The sequence below is a fragment of the Gallus gallus genome, chromosome 1 (assembly GCF_016699485.2).
Source record: "Gallus gallus isolate bGalGal1 chromosome 1, bGalGal1.mat.broiler.GRCg7b, whole genome shotgun sequence".
In the NCBI taxonomy this organism is placed as follows: domain Eukaryota; kingdom Metazoa; phylum Chordata; class Aves; order Galliformes; family Phasianidae; genus Gallus; species Gallus gallus.
In genome coordinates, this window is record NC_052532.1 from 177483054 (window position 1) to 177509454 (window position 26401).

At 39.7% G+C, this 26401-nt stretch overlaps 1 protein-coding gene across 2 annotated transcripts in view; it reads left to right on the plus strand.

Annotated features, from left to right (window-relative positions):
* SACS (sacsin molecular chaperone) overlaps positions 1 to 26401 on the plus strand; it is a 58375-nt gene that overhangs the window by 15774 nt on the left and 16200 nt on the right. The window contains exons 2-9 of one of the 2 annotated variants that reach the window (XM_004938796.5): positions 2553 to 3084; positions 10912 to 11062; positions 15663 to 15750; positions 17371 to 17456; positions 20667 to 20778; positions 21364 to 21510; positions 22671 to 24153; positions 25648 to 25739. In XM_004938796.5, coding sequence (XP_004938853.2) covers positions 3062 to 3084; positions 10912 to 11062; positions 15663 to 15750; positions 17371 to 17456; positions 20667 to 20778; positions 21364 to 21510; positions 22671 to 24153; positions 25648 to 25739 — 2182 coding nt within the window. In that variant the 5' untranslated portion in view covers positions 2553 to 3061. Of the gene's footprint in view, positions 1 to 2552; positions 3085 to 10651; positions 10715 to 10911; positions 11063 to 15662; positions 15751 to 17370; positions 17457 to 20666; positions 20779 to 21363; positions 21511 to 22670; positions 24154 to 25647; positions 25740 to 26401 lie in introns of those variants that run through there. The other variant, XM_025146851.3, reaches the window with a different exon arrangement.

Sequence of the window (26401 nt, forward strand, 5' to 3'; positions counted from 1 at the left end):
TTTGTATATGGACTGTTTATGTCTGTTAAGCTGCAGGCAAAATTAAGCATTTGCATAGCAGCATCCTAGGACCCATACCTATGGCTTCATATCTACAACTAATTGCGGGCATCCGCAAAACTGAAGATTGTTCTTACAGATTGACTACTAAACATCTTCCCTTCACCAAAATTCAAATAAAGACAAAATTCTCCAGTAGAAGTTGTTTCCTTTTAAAAGCTAATGAATTCCATCATAGAAAACTGATGTAGGCAATGTTTGTAACTGTACTTATTTTCTAGGAGAGAGACATGGTTATGTTTATGCTAATGAATTAAATGAAAGAATGGTGTCAGACACTGAGGCTGAATATGGTGTGAAGTTACAAAGTAGCCTGCATGGCAACCTCAGGCAGTGAAGAAGAGTAAGGTCAGGAAGTCAGTGTGCCAGGGTCTTTTGGTGCCTGGTGTCTGACAGCCAGTTTGTCTCTCTTTCTTACCATGTGACACAATATGGAGATGACTTTGTCAGAATCTTTCTAGGATTGTAACATGATCTGGTAGCAAACTGATAATGCCAAGTGGTCACATCCATGCAGGCAAGGTCAAGTTCCTTCAAAGACTATCAGAATGATTTACCAAGGTAGAGATGTCACTTCATATGATGATTTAGCTTAATCTGCTGCCAATTAATTAAGCCTAATCTTCCCTTGGGTAGTTCTAGACCTATCCAAGGTATCACCATTAAATATCCTACAAGGATTTTTTATTTTTCTAAGGGTATGTTAGTACACGTAACACATCAACAGCAAGTCACATATGTACTCTTTGAAAGAAAGGGATTCTCAGTGTCCTATGACAAATACTCATAGCAATTACTGATTTACTGCGATAAGGGATTTAGATAGAGTCTCATCAGCATGCAGGTCATGCACAGTGGTATGTGCAAAAACATGCACAAAATCACAATCAGTTAAAAAGCTTCTCCACAGCAACATAATAAAGGACAATCTTTGAAAGGCCAAATCTCGAAAGAGAATACTGTCTGAGAAAATGTGTCACTCACTAATTATGGAGAGGCTGTCTCTTAAATCATAATTAGCTTTCTATTATAAACCTATTTTTTCCTTCCTCTAGAGAAATGAAGCTGCTCAAACAACTTCTAGTGCTTTTTATGTATGATTTTACTAATGTTTTTTTAGGGGAAACAGTATAAGCTGGCCTGGTCTTCCAGCAATTGCTGTACCAGAGTGCCAGAACCCCATTGGGCTCAGCTTTCCACTGCAACCAAAATGCTTTTCCTTGGTGCTCTCCTCCCATTGGTGACTCATTAATCAGCAAAGCTGCACTAGTTTCATTCATTCCAGAGGAAATCCTTCATACCTGTGCAAATGAGGCTGGATTTGCATGACTGTTGCTTAAGTTTGTATCTCATAATCATGGAACTTTTGTTTGGCTACCATCTTTAGAAAGAAAACTTTATATTAAAGCCATTTAGCAACATGTTATGTCAAGCTATGTTCTCTGTGATCATGCATTCAAAATTAATTTTCAATCCATATCCTTTGATACTTATTTACTGAGGAGATAAATTTCTAAATATTGGAAAAAAAAAAACCCACAAAACCTCAACCCACAAATTCTATCCTCCTTTCACCTATACCATATGTATTTCAATATCATACTTATACAGTAAACTAATTTACCTTTTGCATTTTATCCAGTTGTTTCCCTTTCTGGGTCAGGAAAGAATGGCTCTCTGCATTATTGTTTGAAGAGGGTTATACACAACTGCACATTATATAAAGACTTGCAAATACTGTCAGAGGCTCAGAAAAGGTTTACATTTGCACAGATGCTGAACATTAATGGAATACCACTCTCTCTCTCCCAACTCTCTCACACATACTTTCCTTTGGCAATAACTTTGTACATGTATTGAATGAAATGTTTTCCGCTGTCTGACAGCACATGCCTTGCCTCATTTATAAACTCTCCTCTTGCTACAAAAATTTTGTGTGTCAGCTTGAAGGAAATAACTCCTAATGGTATGGGCAGCATAGGGTGGATGTTGACCTGTACAGCTGGGAAGGGTAGATGGGAAGACTCTGAATTCTCCCTATGGAAATTCACTGCAAGGTAGTTAATCTCTTCCTTTAGTTGCAAGCCATTTGAGTAGAAGGGTAAAGCCCTTCCCCATTAATGTTCTGCCCAGCCTGTTCTTTTCTGCAGTGGAATAATCTTATGTCAAAGTTATAATATATTCTAGAGTCTTTTTTAGCAGACACCAATGCAAGGAAGAAATTGAAAAACTTTGTAGTTATTCTGCGTACTTACAGCTACATATGCTAGTTACTGTGTTGATTGCACTTATGTTGTATTGGAAGAAAAGCAGAAAACCTCATTGGTCTTTTTCACGTGCTTACAAGCACTGTAATGCAGAAGGCAGTTCATAATTAGTAACATGACTCACTGAATACTATGCCTTTGGAGGAAATGACTCTCCTCACTCTTCAGTTCAATTCTCTGTTGTACTAACGGTCCACCCCTTTTCTCCTGTGTCTATTCTTCCAGAACTCCTGAGCTGATGTTAAGAAGTGTCTTCTAGCATGTGTGAGGGGGAAGACAAGTCAAGAGTTTGGCCTTCACAAATAATATTTCAACTTTGTCTGTTTCCAGAAGAAAGGAATTAAAAACAGAAACAGCAACTGTGGCACTTCCACACCTTCACCAGAAAAATTATTAGAAATCAATTGCACAAAAGCATCATCTTGAATTCTGTTTAAAAAAAACTAAGCAAGACCTTGCTTAAGTCTGTTCCTTATTATGAGAAAGGCAAGGCCTGTGAACAATTACCACTGAGTTTTAGAAGAAACCTGGAGAAGTAGTAGATGGTGCGACGTAAAGCAGTCTTTTGGAATGAAGGGATGGAGTGAAAACTAAGCTGTGTTTGGCTTTCCAATGTCCACTGAAGAGGAGGTGATGAGCCACCAAGAAAAGAAGACTGAAAAATCCTTTTCTAATTTATAAATCCAGAATCTGCTTCATGTTTCTATTGGGAAGATATCAAAGAAGAAGAGACAATGGAGATCAAGGATAAGAACAGGTAAACAATTTAATTCCTCTAAGAATTTTATTTTTTTTAGGCTGACATATTCTTGCTCAACCCCATATGGTCTTCAGTAAGATAAGCACTGGGTTTGAAACTTATCTAGAATTTGTTTCTTAAAAAATGCTACTTTAAACAGTGAGATTAATTGCTTTAGTTACAAAATCATAAGTAGGTATCAAGTTCTGATGCATTTACATATGAATTATCCCCACGAAATCAATGAAAACTGCTTAAAAAAAATAGTTCCTGGGAGATTCATAGTCTGACTTTCAATTTACATATACATTTCACTTTCACTACTGTGTTTTTAAAAAAAAACAAGTGAAACTTTTCTTCTTCATGCACTTGCCTAACAGTGTGTTAAACATATAGCAGTATGTTACTGGGAACAGTGGATAATCTTGCCAACAGCTGAAAAGCAGTGTGAGTTCTTTGTGTTGACAGTGGCTGAACAAAACCTAGGAGATGAATGTTTATCTGGGCCTTAAACTATCACTGGAAATGTTATTATTACTCACCATCAATGCATGAAGAGATGACAACCTCCATATCCAGAACTGCAATCTGCAGAATCCTCACTAACATGCAACTCTGTCAGACACAGCCTCTGTGTGGGTTGTTCAAGATAGAGGTGCAGGGCCAATACACAAGTTGGGTACTGGGTATTGGGGAGAGATGGGCCTGAATAAATCAGACTTAAGAGTTATAGTAAGGGAGAGGCTTTGATTTGACAAACATTAACTATTACATACAAACGGTTCAATCTGTTCTGACATAGGCAGATTTCTTGCAGTAAGCACTATTCCTGCTGCCAACAATTTAAAATTCTATATTCAATATTAGCCTCTCGGATACTACCTAGTGATGGGTTTTCTTCTACCAAGACCATAAATGACAAATATCTGCTCATGCCAATTAAATAATGACTTCTGCTCATTTGGTTTCACACAGTTCATGTGTTTTCACGTAAGTTGCAGTTAAACTGACTTTCCATTAGACAGTGCAGTGATATCTCAGAATCCTCAATGGGCACCTTCTTTTTTTATTTTTAATTTCAGTATCAATCAATTAGAAAAAAATTACGGCTCTCAAAGATTTTGGTATAGTACGTTATCTGACCTTCAACTTTAATATCTATATAGTTCCTAGCTATTTTTAATTGTGGTCAACTTAGAACTCTGTTTGCAAAATTTGAGCTTTAGATGCTCAAGCTGAAGGAACTAACAACTTTAGCAGACCCTTGTTGACTATGTACTTGCACTATTTACTTCTCAAATTTTGATGTATGCCCTTCCTCCAGCAAGTCTTAAGTCTACTGCAAATAGATGTTTTTGCAGAAGAACCAAGCCGTGATGTTTTTTATTTTTTTGTGTCTGAAACAACAAGACCTTGCTGCCAGTTGGAGCTTCACATCATCTGTGCATTATATTTCGAGACAATAGCTGAAATGCAGAATTCCACTCCAGCTTTTGTCTTCGAAGTTTTTGAACTTTACTCTTAACTACATGCATTTTGTAGTACTAATTTAATTCATGGTAACAGGAGTGCTATTCCTTTAAGTTCCTATCCTCATTCCTCTTTCTGTCAACACACAGATGCAATACAGTGACATTAATGAAGCTTTTAGAACTGACTAAAACGAACTGCTTTTACAGAAGAGCTTCACTGATTAAGCTGTAGATGGGTTTTGCTGCAGTATCAAACACACAGAATTACAGAATTGCAGGGCTTGGAATGGATCTCTGGAGATCACCTAGTCTAACCCTTTGCTAAAGCTCTTTAGAGAACCTGCTGCATTTAATCTCATTTCTATGTATTCACAAAAGTCTTTGACTACTGAAGTGCTTTGAGCAGATCCACAATGGCAGGAAGAGAGTGTACTGCAGCAGTGTGATGCAGATGCTCAGAGAGGACATGGTCACACCATAGCTTCAGTTCCTGCAACCCATCACCTGCTAATCCACTCTTCAAGGACTGTAAAGGTTCTTATTACAGCAGTTCTTTTTCTTTTCTTTTCTTTTCTTTTCTTTTCTTTTCTTTTCTTTTCTTTTCTTTTCTTTTCTTTTCTTTTCTTTTCTTTTCTTTTCTTTTCTTTTCTTTTCTTTTCTTTTCTTTTCTTTTCTTTTCTTTTCTTTTCTTTTCTTTTCTTTTCTTTTCTTTTCTTTTCTTTTCTTTTCCTGCGTCTACTGCTCAAGACAGGTACAAGCAGGTTAATCAGAGAGAAATCAGCACAAACCTGCGTAACTTTACAGTTGTCACACCCACCCATGTTTCAATATTGTAAAACGTCTTGTCTTTGCTGAAGCTGGAGGGTGGCACAACACCAGCTGTGAGGGTACCATGGCCTCTGTAATTGCTTTGTGTCTCAGATCTGTCAAAATGAGCCAAGCTAGCTTAAAGAATTCAAACAGTAAGAATTTATTAAATTGGGTGATAATTCTTGAGCCAGGATAAAGGGTAGGTATAGATGTTCTATCAGAAATTCAAAAGGTAGAGTGAAATGCAGTGGGGTGTAGGACGCTGGAAATATTTGACACCTTTCCCTGTGCTCCTTCATGTAGGACAGGACATGGAAGAACAGCCTCTGGCTCTTGATGAGGGATTCTTATCTGTGAGCTAGAGCTCAGAGCAGTGTTTGCTTGAAGATACCACAGCTTTGGAAGTGGACTTGTCAGGCAAACCAAGAGTCCCTTTCACTTCTTCTTTGTGTTTTCCCAGAAGGGGATAGTCTGTTTTGTTCCTTCCCCTTTTCTTCCCTTCCTCTCACAAGGCCTTTCTTGCATCTCATGTTTTTTCCTTTGTGCCACCCATCTCCTGTGGTCTGAAGGACAATCTGTTGTTTGTCTTAGTGTTTTAAAAACTGGTAGGAAGGAGGTAGAACTGATAGAGAACTAGCAGAATCTGTTAGATTAATTTTTTACTCAGAGGGTGGTGATGTGCTGGCACAGGTTGCCCAAAGAGGTTGTGGATGCCCTGTCTCTGGAGGTACTCAAGATTAGGCTGGATGGGATTCTGGGCAGCCTGATCTGGTGGGGCAGGGAGGTTAGATCTAGATGATCTTTAAGGTTCCCTTCAACCTACGCCATTCTATGATTACTGGATACCATCCACTTATTTGATGCACAGACGTACACAGACACTCTCAGAGGCCCTTGAATTTCATATGAGGGCTGAAGAGTAGGAGAACTGATTCAAACATACTGCACCAAACTATAGCAAGACAATTTCAGCAAAATACTTCAATTTTGTAACAGATTTTTGGGTAGTTTTTAATCAAGTTTGCTTTGCAGGTCAAACTGTCTTTTGTCAATTTTACTAGACTTGATGCCTGCTTAGAGATTTCGGATAAGAATTCTGTTTATGAAGCTATTCAAATAAGTAGAAACTTCCCACTCTCCAGAAAGAGGTGGTTTCCCAATGAGTAGCACATGTGTCATCAGCAAATGACATCAGCCAGTGATACGCTTATACTTAAACTTCTTGAAAAGGTAAGCAAGGATATAAAGCAAGCTCCTGGCAGTGACTGCAGACCAATGCAATCTATAGTCTCTAGCTAATGGGAAATATTTATAATGTAATGTTGAAAACATCTGTTAGAAACACTTAAAGAACTGGGTTAAGAATGAAGTTAAGTGCTTACTGTGTCAAAGAATTCTTTGGCTTTGTGTTTCCTATGTGCTGTTTCAAATAAATGTAGCTGTTGAGTCACATCTACTTGCTTGCCAGCACTGCAGAAAATTTGCTGCACTGGATTAAACTGTGCTGCAGTGGATTTTCTCTTATATTAGAAAGTGTACACTATTTGTCTCTCAGTATACTTCCATTTGAAGACTCCAATCTATCTTTTTGTGCACAGTTATAAGGAAAGAATGGGCTTGAATCCATCTTGTTCTGCTGCTGCACACTTATTTTAATTATTGTGAATATAAGATCACATTGCAACACAGATTACTATGAAAATGTATTTCAGTTTGTTTGATAAAATACTTCAGTACTGCAGAAGTACTTTCCATTTTTTTTCTATTGCATGTCTGTTCATATATAGGTTATATGACCTTATTCTGAACCAAACAGGACCCTTGTTTATGGACGTAGGAAAATTTCCATATGTGGTTTTAAATCCAAACGCTGTTCTGCTTGGAAATGTTGTTATAAAGATGTTACATACCTTCCTAGTTCTATTTTGCAAAGGGATAAGCAAGATAAAAAGGGGGTTTTTTGATCCTCAAATTCTGCAAACCAGAAGTAGTACTTCTTTTTCAACAAGTAGTGTAATTTCTAAGCAGTCATTTTTCTATGAGATTTTTATCTAGCTGTCAGGAAAAAAAAGTTTCTCCAATAGATTTCTACTCAAATTGTAGTTTCTCCTCTCATCAGTTTAAGAAGAGCTTGTTTTTTACCATTGTTTGGATGTGGATCAGGTTTTTGTTTTTGTTTTTTCTTTGTTACTAAAATCAGTGCCTTCTCTTGCTAGAAGGTTGTCATAAAATTGATAACTTGAAATTTTGGAATCAATAGGATGCTTGTTCATCAAGAGCAACATCTATCCAATAAAAAATAATAATAACAAGGTAGCAGAGCTCTAAAGAAGGTGCCAGAACTCTAAAGGTAAGTGCCGTAACACAGCCGTAACTCAGCTCGTGTCTCAAACTCAACATCCACCTAAAACCAAATATTTCTCTCTGTCTGCATGTCAGAAGTTATCCCTGGTTTATGAACTATGGCTGTAACAGTATTTAACCCATCAATTGCAACAATATCCACATTTATACAAATGCACTTATATACTACCTGACCCATTACAGCAGCACTGCCACCTCACCAGCCACCAGAAGTTCAGCATGGCAATACCATGATGACAGAGGGTATGATACTGAAGATGGTGAGTAACTAAGACTGATCTACAGAACTTCCACCAACCAGCATTCCTATGTGAGGCTTCTCTGCTTCAGGCGTGTAGCAAAGATGGGACCCTCCTCTTCTCTCTGATTAGAAATTAAGTTCCCAAATAGGATCTATTCTGAGCTTTCAGAACAACTTTCCCAAGCTTGACTTGTCAAAGCTTGTGCTTATGTTGGTGCTCACTGGGATAGGCATTGCAGGGGTCACTCAGGTATTTCTTCATCCATTTTGCCATGATATTATCAAATCATCATAAAACTCTTGCAAAGCATACCTCTCTACTGTCAGTTTTGGCTGATGCCTGCAAGGATGACAATTAATTTCCTTTTAATTAATTAATTTATTTTTAATATAGTAGTCACCATGCAGCACAACAGTTAAATCATTTCTGTATCAGTCATATTAAAGCTTGTCTTTGATAGACCCTAGGTGTCAAGAGAAGGCTCTGAATGCTCCTATATAAGTGCTTCTATAAATTTGCTTAGTGCCAGTGTTGTTTCCATCTAGGCTAGTATTGGAGATGTTGAACAGTATCAGGCGTTCTACCCAGGATGACTGCCTAGACATCATGCTTTGTACAAATTCTTTATCTCAGTAGTCAGTATTTCAACTCACCTTTCCATTCCTAGCTGATACTTCTTCAGATGCCAGATATGAATGCTGCTACTGGCTACAGTTTCAAAAGCCACACTAAAGTTGAGGTGTATTTCCTTCACTAATTTTGTTCCATCTACATACTTGTTCATCACATCATATAGGGTAATTAAGAGTTGATTATATCCTTGCTAATTCATGCTTTCTCTTCATGATTACATTTTTGTCCTTTGCGTATTTTACATGGATTCCAAGTGGATGTTCTCTACAATCTCAGATCTGAGATGATATTTAGTGGCCTTCAATTCCTTTCAGCATCCTTTTAGGCCTTCATTAAGATGGGCCTTTTTTTTTTTTTTCCCATTCATGAAGCTCTTCTGGTCATTGTGCTTTCTCACAGATGGCACATTCCTCAGATAGCCTTGTAGTCATGTTGGTCTGCATTTGAACACTCTGGTGAATCCCATCTGCCTATATGGACCTGAGTAGATAGAACTACCCCAGGCAACCCTACAGGCTTGGGGAGGAGTGGTTGGAAAGCTGCCTGATGGAAAGGGACCTTGGTGTACTGATGGACAGGCAGCTGAATATGAGCCAGCAGTGTGCCCAGGGGGCCAAGAAGGCCAGTGGCATCTGGGCTTGCATCAGGAATGGTGTGGTGAGCAGGACTAGGGAAGTCATCCTGTCCCTGTACTCAGCATTGGTGAGGCCTCACCTTGAGTTCTGTGTTCAGTTTTGGGCACCTCAGTACAGAAAGGACATGGAGGTGCTGGAGCAGGTCCAAAGAAAGGCAACAAGCCTTGTGAAGGGCTTGGAGAATGTGCCCTACAAGGACAGACTGAAGGAACTGGGGCTGTTTAGTCTGGGGAAAAGGAGGCTGAGGGGAGACCTTATTGCTCTCTTCCAATATCTGAAAGGTGTTTACAGCAAGAGCGGAGTTGGTCTCTTCTCACTGGTGACAGGATGAGGGGAAATGGCCTCAAGTTGCGCCAGGGTAAGTTTAGGTTGGATATCAGGAACAACTTCTTTACAGAAAGGGTTGTTAAGTGCTGGAATAGGCTGCCCACGGAGGTGGTTGAGTCTCCATCCCTGGATGTGTTTAAAATCCGTTTGGATGTGGTGCTCAGGGACATGATTTAGTGGAGGGTTGTTAGAGTTAGGGTAGTATGGTTAGGTTGTGGTTGGAAGTGATGATCTTTAAGGTCTTTCCTAACCTGAGCAATTCTATGATTCTACGAGCTTTGAACTTTGTAACTGTAGCTCTTGATTGTTGTTGCTTAGTTCTCATCTTTGGCAGCTCCTCTCCTTCTCAAAATGTGTCAGAGATTGGAAACAGGCTTTGCCTTTAAAGACTCATGCAGTGAGTGCTTCAGCTGTTTCCATGCGGATGGTCATTAAGTTGTTTCCTCCATCCATCAACATCCAGATCAGGATTTTATAGCACTTCCTTTTGCAATGGGCATATTGGTAATCACTGAGATTTGGTACAGGCTGAATGAAAACAACCACAATACAACCACTGCATCCTTTGCTTTTAACACCTTGAGAGGCTGGAGTAAATAAGTAAGCTCTTCCTACCTGTTTTCAGGAAAGTGTACTTTCAACAGTTTTTGTGAGGCATGAGGACTTAGCACATGCCCTATGGGATAAAGTGAATGCTCAATACCAGTAAGCATTCATGATCAAGCAAGCGATTGACAGAAAAAATTGGGGTTTCCTCCTTGTGTTCTGTATCCTTCAGAAACGTGGGGTTTATTAACCTTAAGACCACTGGGCCTGGATGCTGGGCACTGCGTGAGACAGGATAAAGTAAGAGAGAGGTGGGGAGGCACTACTGTTTAAGGCTAGAAGCAGCAGGACCGGAACGAACCGACTCCTACGTCCCGGCGCCTCCCTGCGTGGAGCTGGGCACTCTTACAGGGCCGCGCCGTTCGCACCTCCCCGGCAGCCACCGCTGCTTTTAGGGCGTCTTCCCCACCTAGCTCTGCTTTCTCCTCCTTCTTCCTCTTCCTTCACGGCGCAGAGCTCCGGGCGAGCCCCTCCCGCCCGCCGCCGCACGGTCCCTCCCCTTCCCCGTGTGGGGAGCGGCGGCGGCGGCAGCTAACGGTCCTTTGTGCGCTGCGGGCATGTGAGTGGCGGCGGGACGGGACGGGATGGGGCCGCGGGTGCGGGCGCTGCCACAGCCTCTCCCCTCGGGCCCGCCGCCCCACCCCGCACCCCGACCGGGAGCTCCGGCGGCCGCCTCGGGCCTCCGGGTCGTGAGGCGCTGCGGGTGGGCGTTGGGGCAGAGCTCCTCAGGCGGTGTCTCTCTCTGTGTTGGCGCAGGCTGGCCCGGGTCACCATCCTCCATGGCTGCCTGGGCTGCAGGACGTTCGAGCTGCCGCCCTCCGCGGATGTGGGCGACGTGAAGGCGCGGATCGACGCGGAAGCCGGCTTCCCTGCTGCCCGACAGCGGCTGTGGCACTGCGGGAGAGAGGTGAGAGAGGGGCGGGTGTGGGGCTTCCTTCCCGCTGCCCGACCGGTTCCGGCAGCGCCGAGGCTGCGACGGGGCGGAATTTGAGGTGTAGGCACGTGGGAGAGCGGGACGAACGAATGACCTTGAGCTGTGGAAAGCATCAACGGGAGGTCATCGGCTCAATGCTGCTTGGTGAGCTCCATCCGTGCTGCCTGGAAGTGCTGGTGGGTGGGATGGGGCTGGTTGGATGGGGCTGGGAGGGGAGGGCAGGCTGGGAACTGGGCTTCATTGTGGCACGGGGATGCTCAAGGCATGGAGAACCAGGTGATAAAAGTTGTATTGCTCAAGGAACACCTTCTCTTACGTGTTTTGAGTTTTGAAACCAATTACCCATGTAGTACATATTTTATTTTCTAGCTTGGTTTTTCGGTCCTTTATTTTGTACTCTTCAGGCCTTCCTGTTCTGGGAGAAAGGGGCTCTGTGTGTCACTCTCTAAAACCCATCTGGAAGCCGAGATACCAGTTCTGCTCTGTCTGGCACTGACCCCTGTTTTGGCGAGGAACAGTCAGTAAGCAGGCTATAGTAACTGTTCTCAGATACATGTTTCAGGGTAACATTTAGAAATATCAGTCTGAACAGGCATTCTGTACTGTGGTAATCTCAAAAATCCTTCTGAAACTTTTGAGTGCTTGTTTACTTTATCTTTAATTCTTTATTTTATTGCTGTGTCATTTTTTCCATCACAGCTGCTATCAGATGTTAAAAAATATCCAGTATTTTTTTCTTACATAGTGCCTTATAGAGTCAAAGAATCATGAAGGTTGGAAAAACCAGTAAGATCAAGTCCAACAGGCCCATGCCGGTGACCTCTCTAAACCATGTCAATCACTGCAACATCTCCCCTTCTCTTGAAAACATCCAGGGACCATGACTCTACCACCTCCCTGGATAGCCTGTTCCAATAATAGTGTTAATCTATTAATTTGAACAAGTTAATTATTCTAGTTTCTGCTGGTGTTTTGGGTACAGAAATACTACTGGAGAAAAGTTGGTTATTCTCTCCCTTTGATATTTGGTGATGGGGTTGCTGCATTCTCTGGATTCTTTTTTATTTTACTGAATCCAAAGCTATCCTATACTCAGTCTAAGTGATTTTACATCTTGAGACATGCTCAGCTCAAGTACAGCATTTATGTAGGAGAAGAGAAGACTTCTTAAAACTGATGCAATTGAAAAGAAACATGTTTCTAATCAGTGTTTTAAAATTATGACTACGTGCTGTGGACTGGAACGTTTTGCGTATTAAATGTATTTTGATTGTAAGCATCCCTGTGTGAGCACTAACTTCTTCCTAGTGATTTGTTTTTAGCCACTGAAGAGAGAAAGTAGACCTGAACTTTACTGTAAACTGAGGTTAATGTAATAATACAACTTTACATAATAAAATCCTTAGTTTACTATAAGCTGAGACTAATTTCAATTGCTTAGTTTTCAGATTAACTCTAAAATAACTTTACAGCAATTAAACATTTGTTATCCCCTTGTATCTGTGCGCCATGTCATATATGACTGGGACTCCCTTAGTAGACCAAAACTGTAACGAAACCATGATGTGTTCCCTAATGGCTGCTAAGGAGTTTGTTGCTTAGTTTGCCCCTGTTTCTCTGGAGTGTTCCCAGTGACTCTTGGTTTGCATCTAGAGGTAAAAGTGAGATGAAATTGTCAGTTTTTTGTGGGATCTTTCAATGACATACATTTCTCTACACTTCTTGTCTTCCTAGTTACTCTGAGTGATATAGCTTAGTTTAAACCTACTTGTGTATATTTATTTTGTTTATGAGCATGCACATTAGAACAGTAACTGCATGGTTCCAGAAGTTAGTGCAGAAGAAGCAGTCTAGGAGGTTTCTGGAATGTATGGGGGATAACTTCCTGATGCAGCTGGTGAGAAAACCTATGAGAGGAGCTGCCCCGTTAGACCTACTGTTCACAAACAGAGATGGTCTGGTGAGAGATGTGGAGGTCGGAGGCTGTCTTGGACAGAGTGACCATGACATGGTAGAGTTCTCGATTCTTGGTGAAGCCAGGAGGGAGAACAGCAAAACTGCTACCTTGGACTTCCAGAGAGTGGACTTTGAATTGTTCAGAAGACTAGAAGGGGGAGTCCCCTGGGATTCAGTCTTAGAGAGTAAAGGAGTCCAAGACGGCTGGTTGTTTTTCAAGAAGGAAGTCTTAAAGGCGTAAGAGCAGACTGTCCCCCTGAGCTGCAAAATGAGCCAGCAGGAAAGAACACCGGCATGGATGAATAGGGAGCTATTCTTGAGGCTCCAGGAGAAAAAGAGAATCTACCTCCTGTGGAAGAAGGGACGGGAGGCTCAGAGAGAACACAAAGTTGTTAAGATGTTCAGAGAGAAAATCAGAAAGGCAAAAGCCCAGCTTGAACTCAACCTGGCCGCTGGGGTAAAAAGGAACAAGAAGCTTTTACAAATATATCAGCAGTAAGAGGAGGACCAAGGAGAATCTCCGTTCTTTACTGGATGAGGCTGGGAATGTGACCACTGAGGTTAAGGAAAGGGCAGAGGTTCTGAATGCCTTCTTTATGTTTGTCTTTCAAAGTCAGACCAGTTATCCTCAGTGTACTCCACTCTCTGACCTGGTAGTCTCAGCTGGGGAGCGGACAACCCCCCCCCCACAATTCAGGAGGAAACAGTCAGCGACCTACTACTCCAACTAGACTGCCACAAGTCCATGGGGCTGGATGAGATTCACCCAAGAGTGCTGAGGGAAGTGATGGAGGTAATAGCCGAGCCGCTTTCCATCATCTATCAGTGCTGCTTGTTGATGGGTGAGCTCTCAGAAGACTGGATGCTTGCCAGTGTGACTCTCATCTACAAGAAGGGTTGTAAGGAGGATCTGGGGAGCTACAGGCCTGTTAGCCTGACCTCAGTGCCAGGGGAGGTTGTGGAGCAGATTGTCTTGAGGAAGATCATGCGGCATGTGCGGGACAACTGGAGGATCAGGCCTAGCCAGCATGGGTTCATGAAGGGCAGGTTCTGCTTGACCAACTTGGTGTCCTTCTATGATCTAGTGACCTGCCTGGTGGATGAGGGAAAGGCTGTTGATGTAGTCTACCTAGACTTCAGCAAAGCCTTTGTCTCCCACAGTATTCTCCTGCAGAAGCTGGCAGCCCATGGCTTGGACAGGTACACTCTTGGCTGGGTAAGGAACTGGCTGGAGGGCTGGGTTCCGGGAGTGGTGGTGAATGGAGTTAAATCCAGCTGGTGACCAGTTGAGAGTGGTGTTCCCCAGGGTTTGGTGCTGGGGCCTGTCTTCTTCAATATCCTTACTGATGACCTGGATGAGGGCATTGAGTGCACCCTCAGTAAGTTTGCAGATGACACCAAGTTGGCTGGAAGTGCCGATCTGCGTGGGTGTAGCGAAGCCTTACAGAGGGATCTGGATAGGCTGGATAGCTGGGCTGAAGCCAGTGGGATGAAGTTCAACACGACCAAATGCTGGGTCCTGCACTTTGGCTACAACAACCCCAGGCAACGCTACAGGCTTGGGGCAGAGTGGCTGGAAGACTGTGTAGAGGAAATGGACCTGGGGGTATTGATTGATGCTCTACTGAACATGAGCCAGCAGTGTGCCCAGGTGGCCAAGAAGGCCAATGGCATCCTGGCTTGTATCAGACATAGTGTTGCCAGCAGGAACAGAGAAGTAATTGTCCCCCTGTACTCAGCACTGGTGAGGCCGCACCTTGAGTACTATGTCCAGTTTTGGGCCCCTCACTGTAAGAAAGACATCGAGGCCCTGGAGCGTGTCCAGAGGAGGGCAACAAAGCTGGTGAGGGGTCTGGAGCACAGGCCTTATGAGGAGTGGCTGAAGGAGCTGGGATTGTTTAGTCTGGAGAAGAGGAGGCTCAGGGGAGACCTTATTGCACTCTGTAAGTACCTGAAGGGAGGTTGTAGTGAGCTGGGTGTCGGCCTTTTCTCTCGTGTGACTAGTGATAGCACTAGAGGAAATGTCTTCAAGCTGCGCCAGGGAAGGTTCAGGCTGCAACATTAGGAAATCCTGCTACTCTGAAAGAGTGGTCAGGCACTGGAATAGACTGCCCAGAGAGGTGGTGGAGTCACCGACCCTGGTGGTGTTCAAGGAACGTTTGAACATTGTACTGAGGGACATGGTTTAGCAAGAACTATTGGTGATAGGTGGATAATTGGACTGGATGATCCTGTGGGTCTTTTCCAACCTTTGTGATTCGATGATTCGATAATTCCCAGAACAAGTGTCTTCTCAAATGTAAAAAGAGGCTGTAGTTTGCACTTAGTAGGCTTCTGCAGACATTTTTCTACTTGATTTATTTGCAGCCATTTGTTGGTCTTGTTATGGTCAGACCAGTGCGTCATCTGAGTACCACCAGACAGGCATTAGGCAAAGGAAGCCATTCTAGACCTCGGAGTTTGAAGTGCTGCTTGAACTGAGCACTAGTTGTTGTAGAGTATTTGTGTACTTCTAGCTAAAGCCAGGCTTCGTGACATAAGTATGCATGTAATATAACTAAACTAGAATACATATGCTGCACAGTGGTTTTGACCAAGATCTGTTTTTCTGTTTCAGTTGTCTGATGATACCAAGATTGTAGATCTTCAAAAGTCTCAAAATCAAATTTTTCTAAAACTTCAGTCAGAAGCATTGAAAGGAGGAGGTATGAAAAAAACTTGTCTCTGTTTATGAACTAGAAGGTCCAAACATTTTCTAACACAGACTGGAATTAATAGAAATTATTTTATCTTTAAATGGGAAGCAATATTTTTTCTTGCATGTTATAACATATCCATATGTTATTACAAGGGAATGAAACGTGCTGATATATGAAGAAGGAAGTCCTTTTCATGCAGTTATTTTATTTGGTGTCACTAAAAAGCTGCATTTCGTAGCTTAGTAAACCACAGATTTACTGACTGATGGTTTTCTAGTGACAGAAGAAAGTAAGGTACTTGTGTATCAGCTACAGGTTCATGTTTTCTTGCTGTAGAAACTGCAATGGTTCAAAACCACCTGTGAAATGGGCTCTGTGGTTCTATGAATGAAACATTTTTCTTTCTCTTATTTGGTATATGGCTGTGATAGACTTCAAATTAAGAGTTTTTTTGTCTTTCTAACCTGTTTTTTTTTATTTCGGTCATGCAAGTATATGGGGAATACCTTGTAAGTAGTCCTATGAAATCCTTCATGGAAAGGAAAAACTGCTGCGGTTTTTTGTGCTTGAATATTTGGCTGTGAGATTTTCTAAAGAGATACCTCTGTAAAGATTCCATGTTTAGAGAAAGTGCTGAACTTTTCCTAGCCCACAACTCTTTCATAAAACAGTTTAAAAGATCTGAAGGCTTTAATACCAGACTTCTGTGTGCATAAGTTCTCAGATTTTTTTTCTTACAGCAGGTGATTCAAGGTGATTCTCAGCAAGTAGATCTCATAGCCATCCCTTTTTTTTCCACATTGATGAGGATGCTGTGGTGTTTTTTGTTTGTTTGTTTTTTGTCATGTTTTTTCCTATAGTATATTTAATGTGTGTTTGCATATGTATACTTGATTAACAAATACATGCAGAAGGGAGAGAGAATTAACCATTACATTAGTAATTTGAAGGGAAGTGAGAGGTGAAGACATTAGTAGAGCCAGTTTTCCTTTTGGGCATTACATCTACTGTTCATCTCATGTATGGTTTTAGGAAGCTGCTCTTTAGACTGGAGGTTGAACTGGAGAAGTTTGATCTTTTCATTCTATAATAGATTATTTCTTTTAGAGCAGGGGCTAATGGTGGAGTTTGTACATGGCTTATTCACCAGAACCTCAGAACTTGTTAGTAGCTTTCTGAGACTTTCCCTCCTGTGCTGAGTGCAGGTAGCACCCACACTAACACTAGGCCAGCACCACAGTGTGCAAGAACAGGAAGTTTACGCTAGAGACAGAGTATGCCGTGTGAGTGCATGTCAGAAAGGATCATCTCTGACTAAAATATTCAGAGCCCTAGAATGCTGTCCTACAGTTCAAAAAACAGTTGTCCTTTAGATGTTGCTGTATTTGAACTTCCAGTAGTTGGGAATTGGGATATAAATGACTCAAAGCCTTAGCTATCAGGTTTGTTTCACCCAGGTATGAAACCTCATACTAACATTAACATCGACTGTGGTTTTTTTTTGTTTTTCAGGTGTTATAATATCAGGTCTTAAGTTTTTGAAGTAATTGTTTGGTATTTTTTCTTAAACCTGAAAGTAAATGCATAGTAGAGTAGTACACATTTTTTTGTTTTTTTCTGTTTTAGGTCGTTTTGGACAAACGACTCCACCGCTTGTTGATTTTCTTAAGGATATTTTAAGAAGATATCCAGAAGGAGGACAGATTCTTAAGGTAAACAATAAATGGTATTTTTAGAAGAAATTAATGTGCATTACACACTACTATTAGTTTAATGCTTTCCAGCAAATCTTTATGGAAGATTTGAAGTACTGAAATCTGACTTCATCAGATAATCATTCTAGAACAGTAGATAAATATTTCTATTTCTATAAAGCAAAGTGGGATGTGATTTTTTTTTTTTGATTTAACATAGTCTCTGAGCTTGCTTGTCACTAATGCCATTATAATTAGTAAAAAAGAGATAAAACCGATGTTAATTTGTGTCATGAAATCTTTGATTTAATTGTATGTGAGTGAGCTGTATAAAATGTTTATTTTTCTTGCTATTTTATTCATTTCTGATGTAAACTATGAAAAAATACATAATAGTAAATGCACTTCTGTGGGACTTTTCTTAGTATAAGACTGGGATAAGCCTGAGAATCTAGAATTAAATTTTGCTACGGAATTTCATGTTAATTAAATACATTTTTCCTCAGTGATTTACTGTGGTATCACAGGGTCTCATAATTAGATTAAGTACATTTATAAGAGACATCTTTGAGTGACTTCTGTTTGGAGACTGTTTTGAAGCAACGTAAATAATGAACTCATTGGTTTTCTATTGGCATAAAAATATTTTTATTCTAGAAATAGGTTATCATAACAAATGAGTGCCACTTCTAAACTGAAGTTAGTGTTCATTATATGCTTTATAATTTGTCTAGGAGACTTCGAAGTATGCTGGCTCTAGGGCACGTTATGTTGCAGTGCTCTATGTTTGAACACTGAGTATTACATGTGCAAGCCAAAGGCTGAAAATCACAGCATTGGCCTAAGAGCTAAAATTTTTCAGTTAATAAGATAGGGAACTGGTAGGATGGGCTTTACCTCACTTTACTCTAGACTCATCAAAACAGATAAGTCGTAGAATCATAGAATGGCCTGGGTTTAAAGGGGCCACAATGGTCATCTAGTTTCAACCCCTGTGCCGTGTGCAGGGTCACCAACCACTGGACCAGGCTGCCCAGTTCACTCTAATTTCAGTAATTTTAGCAAGAGAGAAGATGTCTAATTTATTGTAGCTTTCTATGCTAACATGTTGAAGTGCCAGTTTTACTTTTGAAGGGCATTTCATGTGACTGTTTCATGTTTGAATATCTTACTTCTTGTCCAGAATGGCTTGGATGATAGGGAATTCATTTCTCTAGTTTGTGGGAATTCTAGGTTCTGACTAGAATGGGATTTGGTGCAGATGTATATCCGTCTGTTCATAGAAAACACACCGATAAAATGGGTGACAGAAGATAACAAATCCTTTTGTCTTGGAAGGTTGTCTTTGCAACAATGGAACTAGAAGTTGGTTATTTTTAGTATGAATACTTCAGTTATGGATGTTTTCAGTTCTTTCGGCAGCTATCATCACGGATATATTTTTTGAGAGTACCCATTCTATGAACGGACACCTACCATTTTTACTGTGTATTCCTGAATGCTAGTTGAATTTATAAGATGCATTTGCATCATTAAGGGTTCATAATTTCCTAAAAAGTGAAACTCAGTTTCTCATTCCAGCATGAAAAAAAGTAGGATAATGTCCTTAGAAGTCAGGCAGGTAGATCTAATACTATAAATGTTCATCTTTTCATGTTTTCACAGTTCAGAGTTAACTGACTGTTAAGAAGGGCTTATTACTAGGAATTTTGCTGGTATGTTAAATTTGATTTCAATGTTAATATTCTTCCAGTACATTGCTGTTAAAGTCAGATGTAGCAGATCCAGAGTGTGCCATAGAATAAATGCAACTCCTTGGCTACCTGGTGGTTTTCCTGCTTATGTCATGTTTCTAGAGACTTCGACTACTTTTCTGCATCTTCTTTCATGATTGTGTTAATTCTTTTAGATGAATTTATTATTATTATTATAATTGAGTACTACATGTAGCAATTCTCTTTAAAGCATATGCTAAACTGGGTGATTTTCTTGATATCTTGTCTTGATTTTAAATGATGTAGTACTGACAACATAATACATAATTTGGTAATGTACCTTATGCATTGAATACATTGTCATAAAGTGAAAAACTGAGGGCTTACTGCTTTAAAACTCTATACTAGATATCAGTGAGTTTGTTACTCATTTATTACTGTTTGTTGCTGCCAACAATTTGTTTTTTGAACAATTTGCCAACAATTTGTTCAGGTTGCTGCCAACCTGAACGCACATCTCGCTAGCAACCCTTTTATCGTTGTAAGTGATTGCAGAAAATTTGTTGTCTGTTATGTTTTGGTGTGATGTACCTACCTAGACAGCTTTTCAGTTCAACTGAAAGATCTTCTTATGCAAAGCTTAATTACATGTACCCCCCCCACACATAGGTGCGTATCTGGTACATTTTTGGAGCCCTGACATGCAGTGATGATCCGGTATAAATAGAGTATTTTGTGAAGTTCTCATTCTGCAGGAGTTCATAATTATTCAGATGAGTCTACACTAAATGATACTAGATGGACATATTTTATCAATATAGTTTATAATTAGCATAGGAAACCACTTTATTGACATTTCAGTTATTAGATTTTTCCATGGCTCTCACTGCTACTAATGCTATTTAACAAATATTCAGTCTTAACATAAGGCTCTTCCTACTCAATGGGCTTTGACTGGTGACCTCTCTTGATTTCATTATTTATAGAGATACAGTTCAAAAATGTCTTGCACCTCATTGCTGTGAAATGTTGTCTTAAATCGAATGTAGCTAATGCAAAGAAGAATGCTGTATATTACCCCTTCACAACTATTTACCTGATATCTGTCTCACAGTTGTATGGTCTTAACAATAAACTTTGACCTCTGTTTTTTTCAATCTTCTGCTATCTTGCATTATTTTGAGACTTGTTGTATAACTCTGATATGGGAAAATTGTTCTTAAAGTAAGTTTAGCAATTTACTTCTGAACTGTATACGTACTGGTTGTGTGTGATATTTGAGCTCCAAATTCAAATCATGGTAATAGTATTTGCCTGAATGCTCCTTTTATAGTATCTGTTTTCATTCAGGTCAGCTGGATAAAATACTTTGTTTGAAAGGTATGACAGCAATTATACTTGAGAATATTATAGTTATTTTCTACTGCTTCAGGTGAAAAGCCATGGCTACGATATGCATAAAATTACTGCATTACACCCTTGTTTTTTTTTTTATTTTTATTCTTGTTGTCAGGAACTGATTCAGAATGCAGAAGATGCTGGTGCCACAGAGGTTAGGTTTTTATATGATGAAACTCAATATGGAACAGAAACTCTGTGGTCCAAGGACATGGCTCAATATCAGGGTAAATACACTTCGTACTGATTTTGTCCATTCTTCAATATGTATGTGGTTCTATGATTTTCTTTTATTTTCTTCTGTGTGGAGTTGACTGTATTGGGATGACTCCATTGCTGCCTCAACCTTGCTAGACCTTTTGTTTAAGTTCTAATGTTGATAATTCTTTTTCAAAGCAAATTTTTAGTGCTGGAGGCCATACTGTCCTTTTGCAAGCTGTCAGTTGCAGTTTTCCAAGTGCTTATTTTATTCTGTTTATTCTGTTTAAGAAAGTCTTCATGTTCTTCTTTATTCTAAGTCACTCTTCCTACAGATATATGTCTCTCTCTAGGTTTATTTCTCTAGGAAATAGTACCATACACAGTGGTAATTCTTAACTCCTTGCTTCTGTTTTTTGCTACTCCTCTGCTTGTAACTCCCTTTCATCACCAAGGATAATACGAGGTCAGCTTGAGTCATTGCTTCCCCATTAGATTTGCAGGCATATATTTTAAATAAATGTTTTCTCAGTTTTGTAAATTCATTCTCTAGAAATTTTCAGCAGTGAATAGTTTTCTTCTGTCATCTTTTAATGCTTGCTTATTTGTTTTAGGGCCAGCATTTTATGCATACAATGATGCAATTTTCACGCCTGAGGACTGGCATGGTATACAGGAAATTGCTAGAAGCAGGAAGAAAGATGATCCCCTGAAAGTTGGAAGATTTGGGATTGGCTTTAATTCAGTTTATCATATAACAGGTACATTCAGTAGATATTTTCATTTTAAAATACTGCCACTTAAAATTTTTAAATTACGTATTCATCAAGGATGTAGTACTGTCTGTACAGTATGTTTTAAGTAAGGCCCTTATCTAAGTTTATCTAAAGAATACTGATGTTTTTCTAAAACCCTACAAAGGCATCTTTTTTTATTTTGAGGATTTGGAGGAGATTTGCTTCTTCTACTAATGTTATTATGTACTATTGTGTACGTAGTCGCTTATATTGAAATGAACATTCCTCTACATCATTATTTCAGTTATGTGCTGCAGTTAACATTATAGAAGGCTGTAATATAGTGTGGATATACAAGCAGAAGCATCTAGTCTAAATTGGTCACTAGACCAAAACTTTTACGCAAGTTCTTAACATAATAAGCAGTGATGTTTATTTCATACTAAAAAGTAATGGAGAGATTTATACATGTTTACAGTTGAGAAAGATTTTCCAAAAAAATCTGTGCGACACCAAACCCTGACAAAAATAAAAATAACTTCACTAACTGGGAAAATTAATTATGGAAATCCATTATTCCTATGGAATGTTTTACTAATATATAGTGAAAAAGCAGATAAAGTAAATAGTGCCTACAGCCTTTATAGTAGTTAGATTAATGTAGGATAAAGACAACATTTTGCTCAAATAACGTTTAACTTGTGCCCCCTATGAAGGGAAATAATAATGCACAGGATGTTTTCTCATCATATTTTACTTAGTACAGCATACATAAAGTCTTAGTTAAAGTTGGTATGTTCAGTGGTTTGGTAACTGGGATGTTATCATTTTAAATGTGCCAGCCTATAACATCCGCCAAGTGCTAATATAATAGGATATATTTTTAGCAGAGTACCTTTTCTTAAAGTATTTTAAAGGTCAAAGTATACAGCTGAGAAAAACTTCACTTTATCTTGCTCTCTATTTGCTAAAATTCAAATAGTTTTATGACTATATATTGCAGAATGGGGATGTGGTTGTTTCTTCCTGTCAATAAATACTGAATTCTGTAATCAGAATTTTGCTAGGTTCATCGTTGTTTTAGAATGCTTGTGTTTCTTGCCCTTATTAAATTCCTTCTATAAAACTGTATTTGAAAATGCTATGTTAGGGTTATTAATATATTTTGGTTTTCATTTATGCAGATGTTCCTAGTATTTTCAGTGGTGACCAAATTGGAATGCTGGATCCCCATCAAACCCTCTTTGGACCTCATGAATCAGGCCAGTGTTGGAATCTAAAAGAAGACAGCAAGGAAATCAATGAACTTACAGACCAATTTGCACCATTCATTGGTGTGTTTGGCAGCACTAAGGAGACTTTTAAGAATGGAAACTTTCCTGGTACATTTTTTCGCTTCCCACTTCGATTACAGCCGTCCCAACTGAGCAGCAATGTTTATGACAAACAGAAGGTTTTGGAACTGTTTGAATCCTTCAGAGCAGATGCTGACACAGTATTGCTCTTCTTAAAGAGTGTTCAGGATGTTTCATTGCATGTTAGGGAGGCTGACGGAACTGAGAAGCTGATCTTCAGGGTGACCGCTAGTGAGAACAAAGCCTTGAAACATGAAAGACCCAACTCTATCAAAATCTTAGGAACAGCAATAAATCAGTACTGTAAGGGAGTTCCAAGCAATAGCATAACGTGTGTGACATACCATGTAAATATTGCTCTAGAAGATGAGAGTGTTAAAGATGCACAGAAAACGTCTTGGTTAGTATGTAATTGTGTAGGTGGCCGAGGAATGTGTACTGAACTGGATTGCTTAGCAGATGACTTGAAATTTGTTCCTACTATTGGAATAGCCATGCCTTTATCATATAATGAAAAGGATAAAGGAGCTGTAGCAGACTTCTCAGGAAGAGCATTTTGTTTCTTGCCTTTGCCTCCAGGTGAAGAAAGCAAAACTGGTCTGCCAGTCCATGTTAGTGGTTTCTTTGGTCTCACAGACAATAGAAGGAGCATCAAATGGCGAGAGCTGGATCAATGGAGAGATCCGGCAGCTTTGTGGAATGATCTTCTTGTGGTGAATATTGTGCCAAAGGCATATAGCACCCTTATTTTGGAAGCTATCAAACGAATGGAGACTGAGGAGAATTCAGATTTTCCATTGTCAGCTGAAAGAATTTATGGTTTATGGCCTGATGAGAACAAAATCAGGGTTCCCTGGAAACCAATTGTAGTACCTCTCTTTAAAGAGCTGCTTCAGCATACAGTTATTTACTCAGTGAGTAATCAGTGGATGAAAGTGGAACAGGTGCACTTTTCTGAAATGGATGAGAGTTTGGAGTACACACAATCTGTTCTCAACTACCTCCAGAATTCAGGGAAGCAGATTGCCAAGGTACCAGCAAATATTGCTAGTGCAGTGCATTTTACTACTTGTACTGTTAAAGCTGTGAAAAAAGTGACTCCTGCAGTTGTACGGCAAGTACTAAGGAAATCTGGACACAGTGGACCTGCTGAAGAAAAGCTTCATCTCCTTCAGTTTGTGCTTTCTGATGGAGTGTACAGTGAACTCATTGGATTGGAGCTTTTGCCACTACAGAATGGAAATTTTATTTCTTTTTCCTCATCTGTGTCAGAACAGGATATTGTTTACATAACCTCAGAAGATTTTCCCAGGTATACTTAATATTTTAAAAATTGCTTTTTAGTTTAAATGCTAAAGAACTTCAGACTGTTACGTACTTATTTGCTAATAAGATGTTATGCAGCAGCCTGTGACATAATGAAATACTGCATAAACATAACTCAATGTCTGGATTAATATAAATGTTTGTATGCATATGTCTAATTTGAAAAGTTTGAAAGCTACTTGCTTTTATAACTTTGTAAAGAATAATGTGATCTAGGCTTTAACAGAATGCTACAAGCTATATGTCAAATTAGGAAGTACATTAAATTTAAAGGCTTTATTAAAGTATGAGGTAGCTTTAGGCTTTTTTTTTTTTTTTTTAACCTTTATCTGTTCCTCCTTGTCTCTCATTTGTATGTATGGAACCACCCCTCCTTTTCCTTGCGGTAATTTTCAGATCCTTGTGGGTAAGCTGAGGAGTTGTGGGGTAGATGAATGTACAGAGAGGTGGACTGAGAACCGGATGACTGACAGACCTCAGAGGGCTAGTTAGAGGCCTTTGGCTAGTGGTGTTCCCCAGGGATTGGTGCTGGGTCTGGTCTTATTCAACATATTCATCAGTGATCTGGATAAAGGGATAGCATGCACCGTCAGGAAATTTGCTGATGTTACAAAGCTGGGAAGAGTAGCTGACAGACCAGAAGGCTGTGCTGCTTTTCAGGGCAACCTGTACAGGCTGGAGAGTTGGGTGGAGAGGAACCTTATGAGTTTCAACAGAGGCAAGTGTGGAGTTGTACACCTTGGGTGGAATAACTAACTGCATGCATCGGTACAGATTAAGGGCTGGTATGCTGTCACGGAGTTACCTAGATAGATCTGTCTCACAGATCTAGAGATAGATCTCTAGAAAGGAACTCTGTGGAGAAGGACGTGAGTGTCCTGGTGAACAACAGGCTGACCGTGAGCCAGCAACGTGCCCTGGTGGCCAAGATGGCCAGTGGTTTCCTGAGGTACATTAAAAAGGGCATGGCAAGCAGGTTGAGGGAGGTGATCTTCCCCCTCTGCTCTGCCCTGCTGAGGCCACATCTGGAGTACTTCTGGTTACAATAGTCTTAACCAACATCTGCACACAGACCAGTGTCTGAATACATGGATTTTTGTGAAGTTCTGGAATTACATGGTGTATTTTTTCTTCTTTCTGACAATCTTTAAGAGATGTAAAACATATCATTTTACTTTTTCTTTCTTTAGAATACAAATAGATGAAATTAGTATTATGTTATTTTTTTTCTGTCAAGGGAAACATTGCTTATACCTGCTTTAAAAAGAAGAATAGTTGGAAAATTTAGTTTCTTACTCTCTTTCCTAAATTCCTATTTCCTTTTTTATAGGAAAATATCCAGTGGCAGCCCAATATAAAAGTGACTATTTTGCATGCAACTATTACCATGATGATTACCATGCTGGCAATTTCTGTATTGAGGCATATATGAATTAGATGCTTTGCTGAAAACATTCATTTTTTTTAAATGTTGTGTTAGATCACTCTTTCCTGGCCTTGAAGGGAGGTTACTTTCTGATGACCTGAAGCCTGAGGTTCTAGCTGCTTTGAAAGAAGCTGCCAAAAGCAGAGGTAATGTCTTTTGTAAACTCATACAATGAAATAGATTGCTAATTGTTGAATAGACTGGTTCTAAGCTCAAGTTTTCCTTGTCTTCTTTGAAAGTGAGTTCACATTGGTAAGTTGATCATCTCAAAAAAAAAAAAAAACAGCAACAAAAAAAAAACAACAAAAAGCTGTAGACTGAATTGTAAGTGGCATAAATGAAAATTATGAGTGAACAAAAAGGGAAGATCTAAAGATAGATAAAATTCTACAATAAAAGAATTAATAGGAGATATCTCAATGCAAATTTCTTACATATAGTATTCTTTCTCTTAACATGGTCTGAGTACTGTATTACATGTCTTACGTTATCATTGTATGCAATAGTCATGTTTTTTTTTTTTATGTTATGGATCATCTTTTATCTCACAACCACAAGTGATCACATCCATGCTTTTTAAAGGTGCATCTATAAAAAACCAAACAGATGAAACCATCTTAATCATCTGGTTGAATGCATGCTGTAGACCATATCATTTCCTTAAATATTTTTTGAGTCTTAATTTGTAACTTGTGGTTGTGTCAAAACTGACCTAATGAAATACTTTTGATCTTTATCCAAATAGTTTGTTTGGCAGAAAACTTGCTGCTTTTGTAGATACGATGCTTCTGTGTTTCATTGCTTTCAC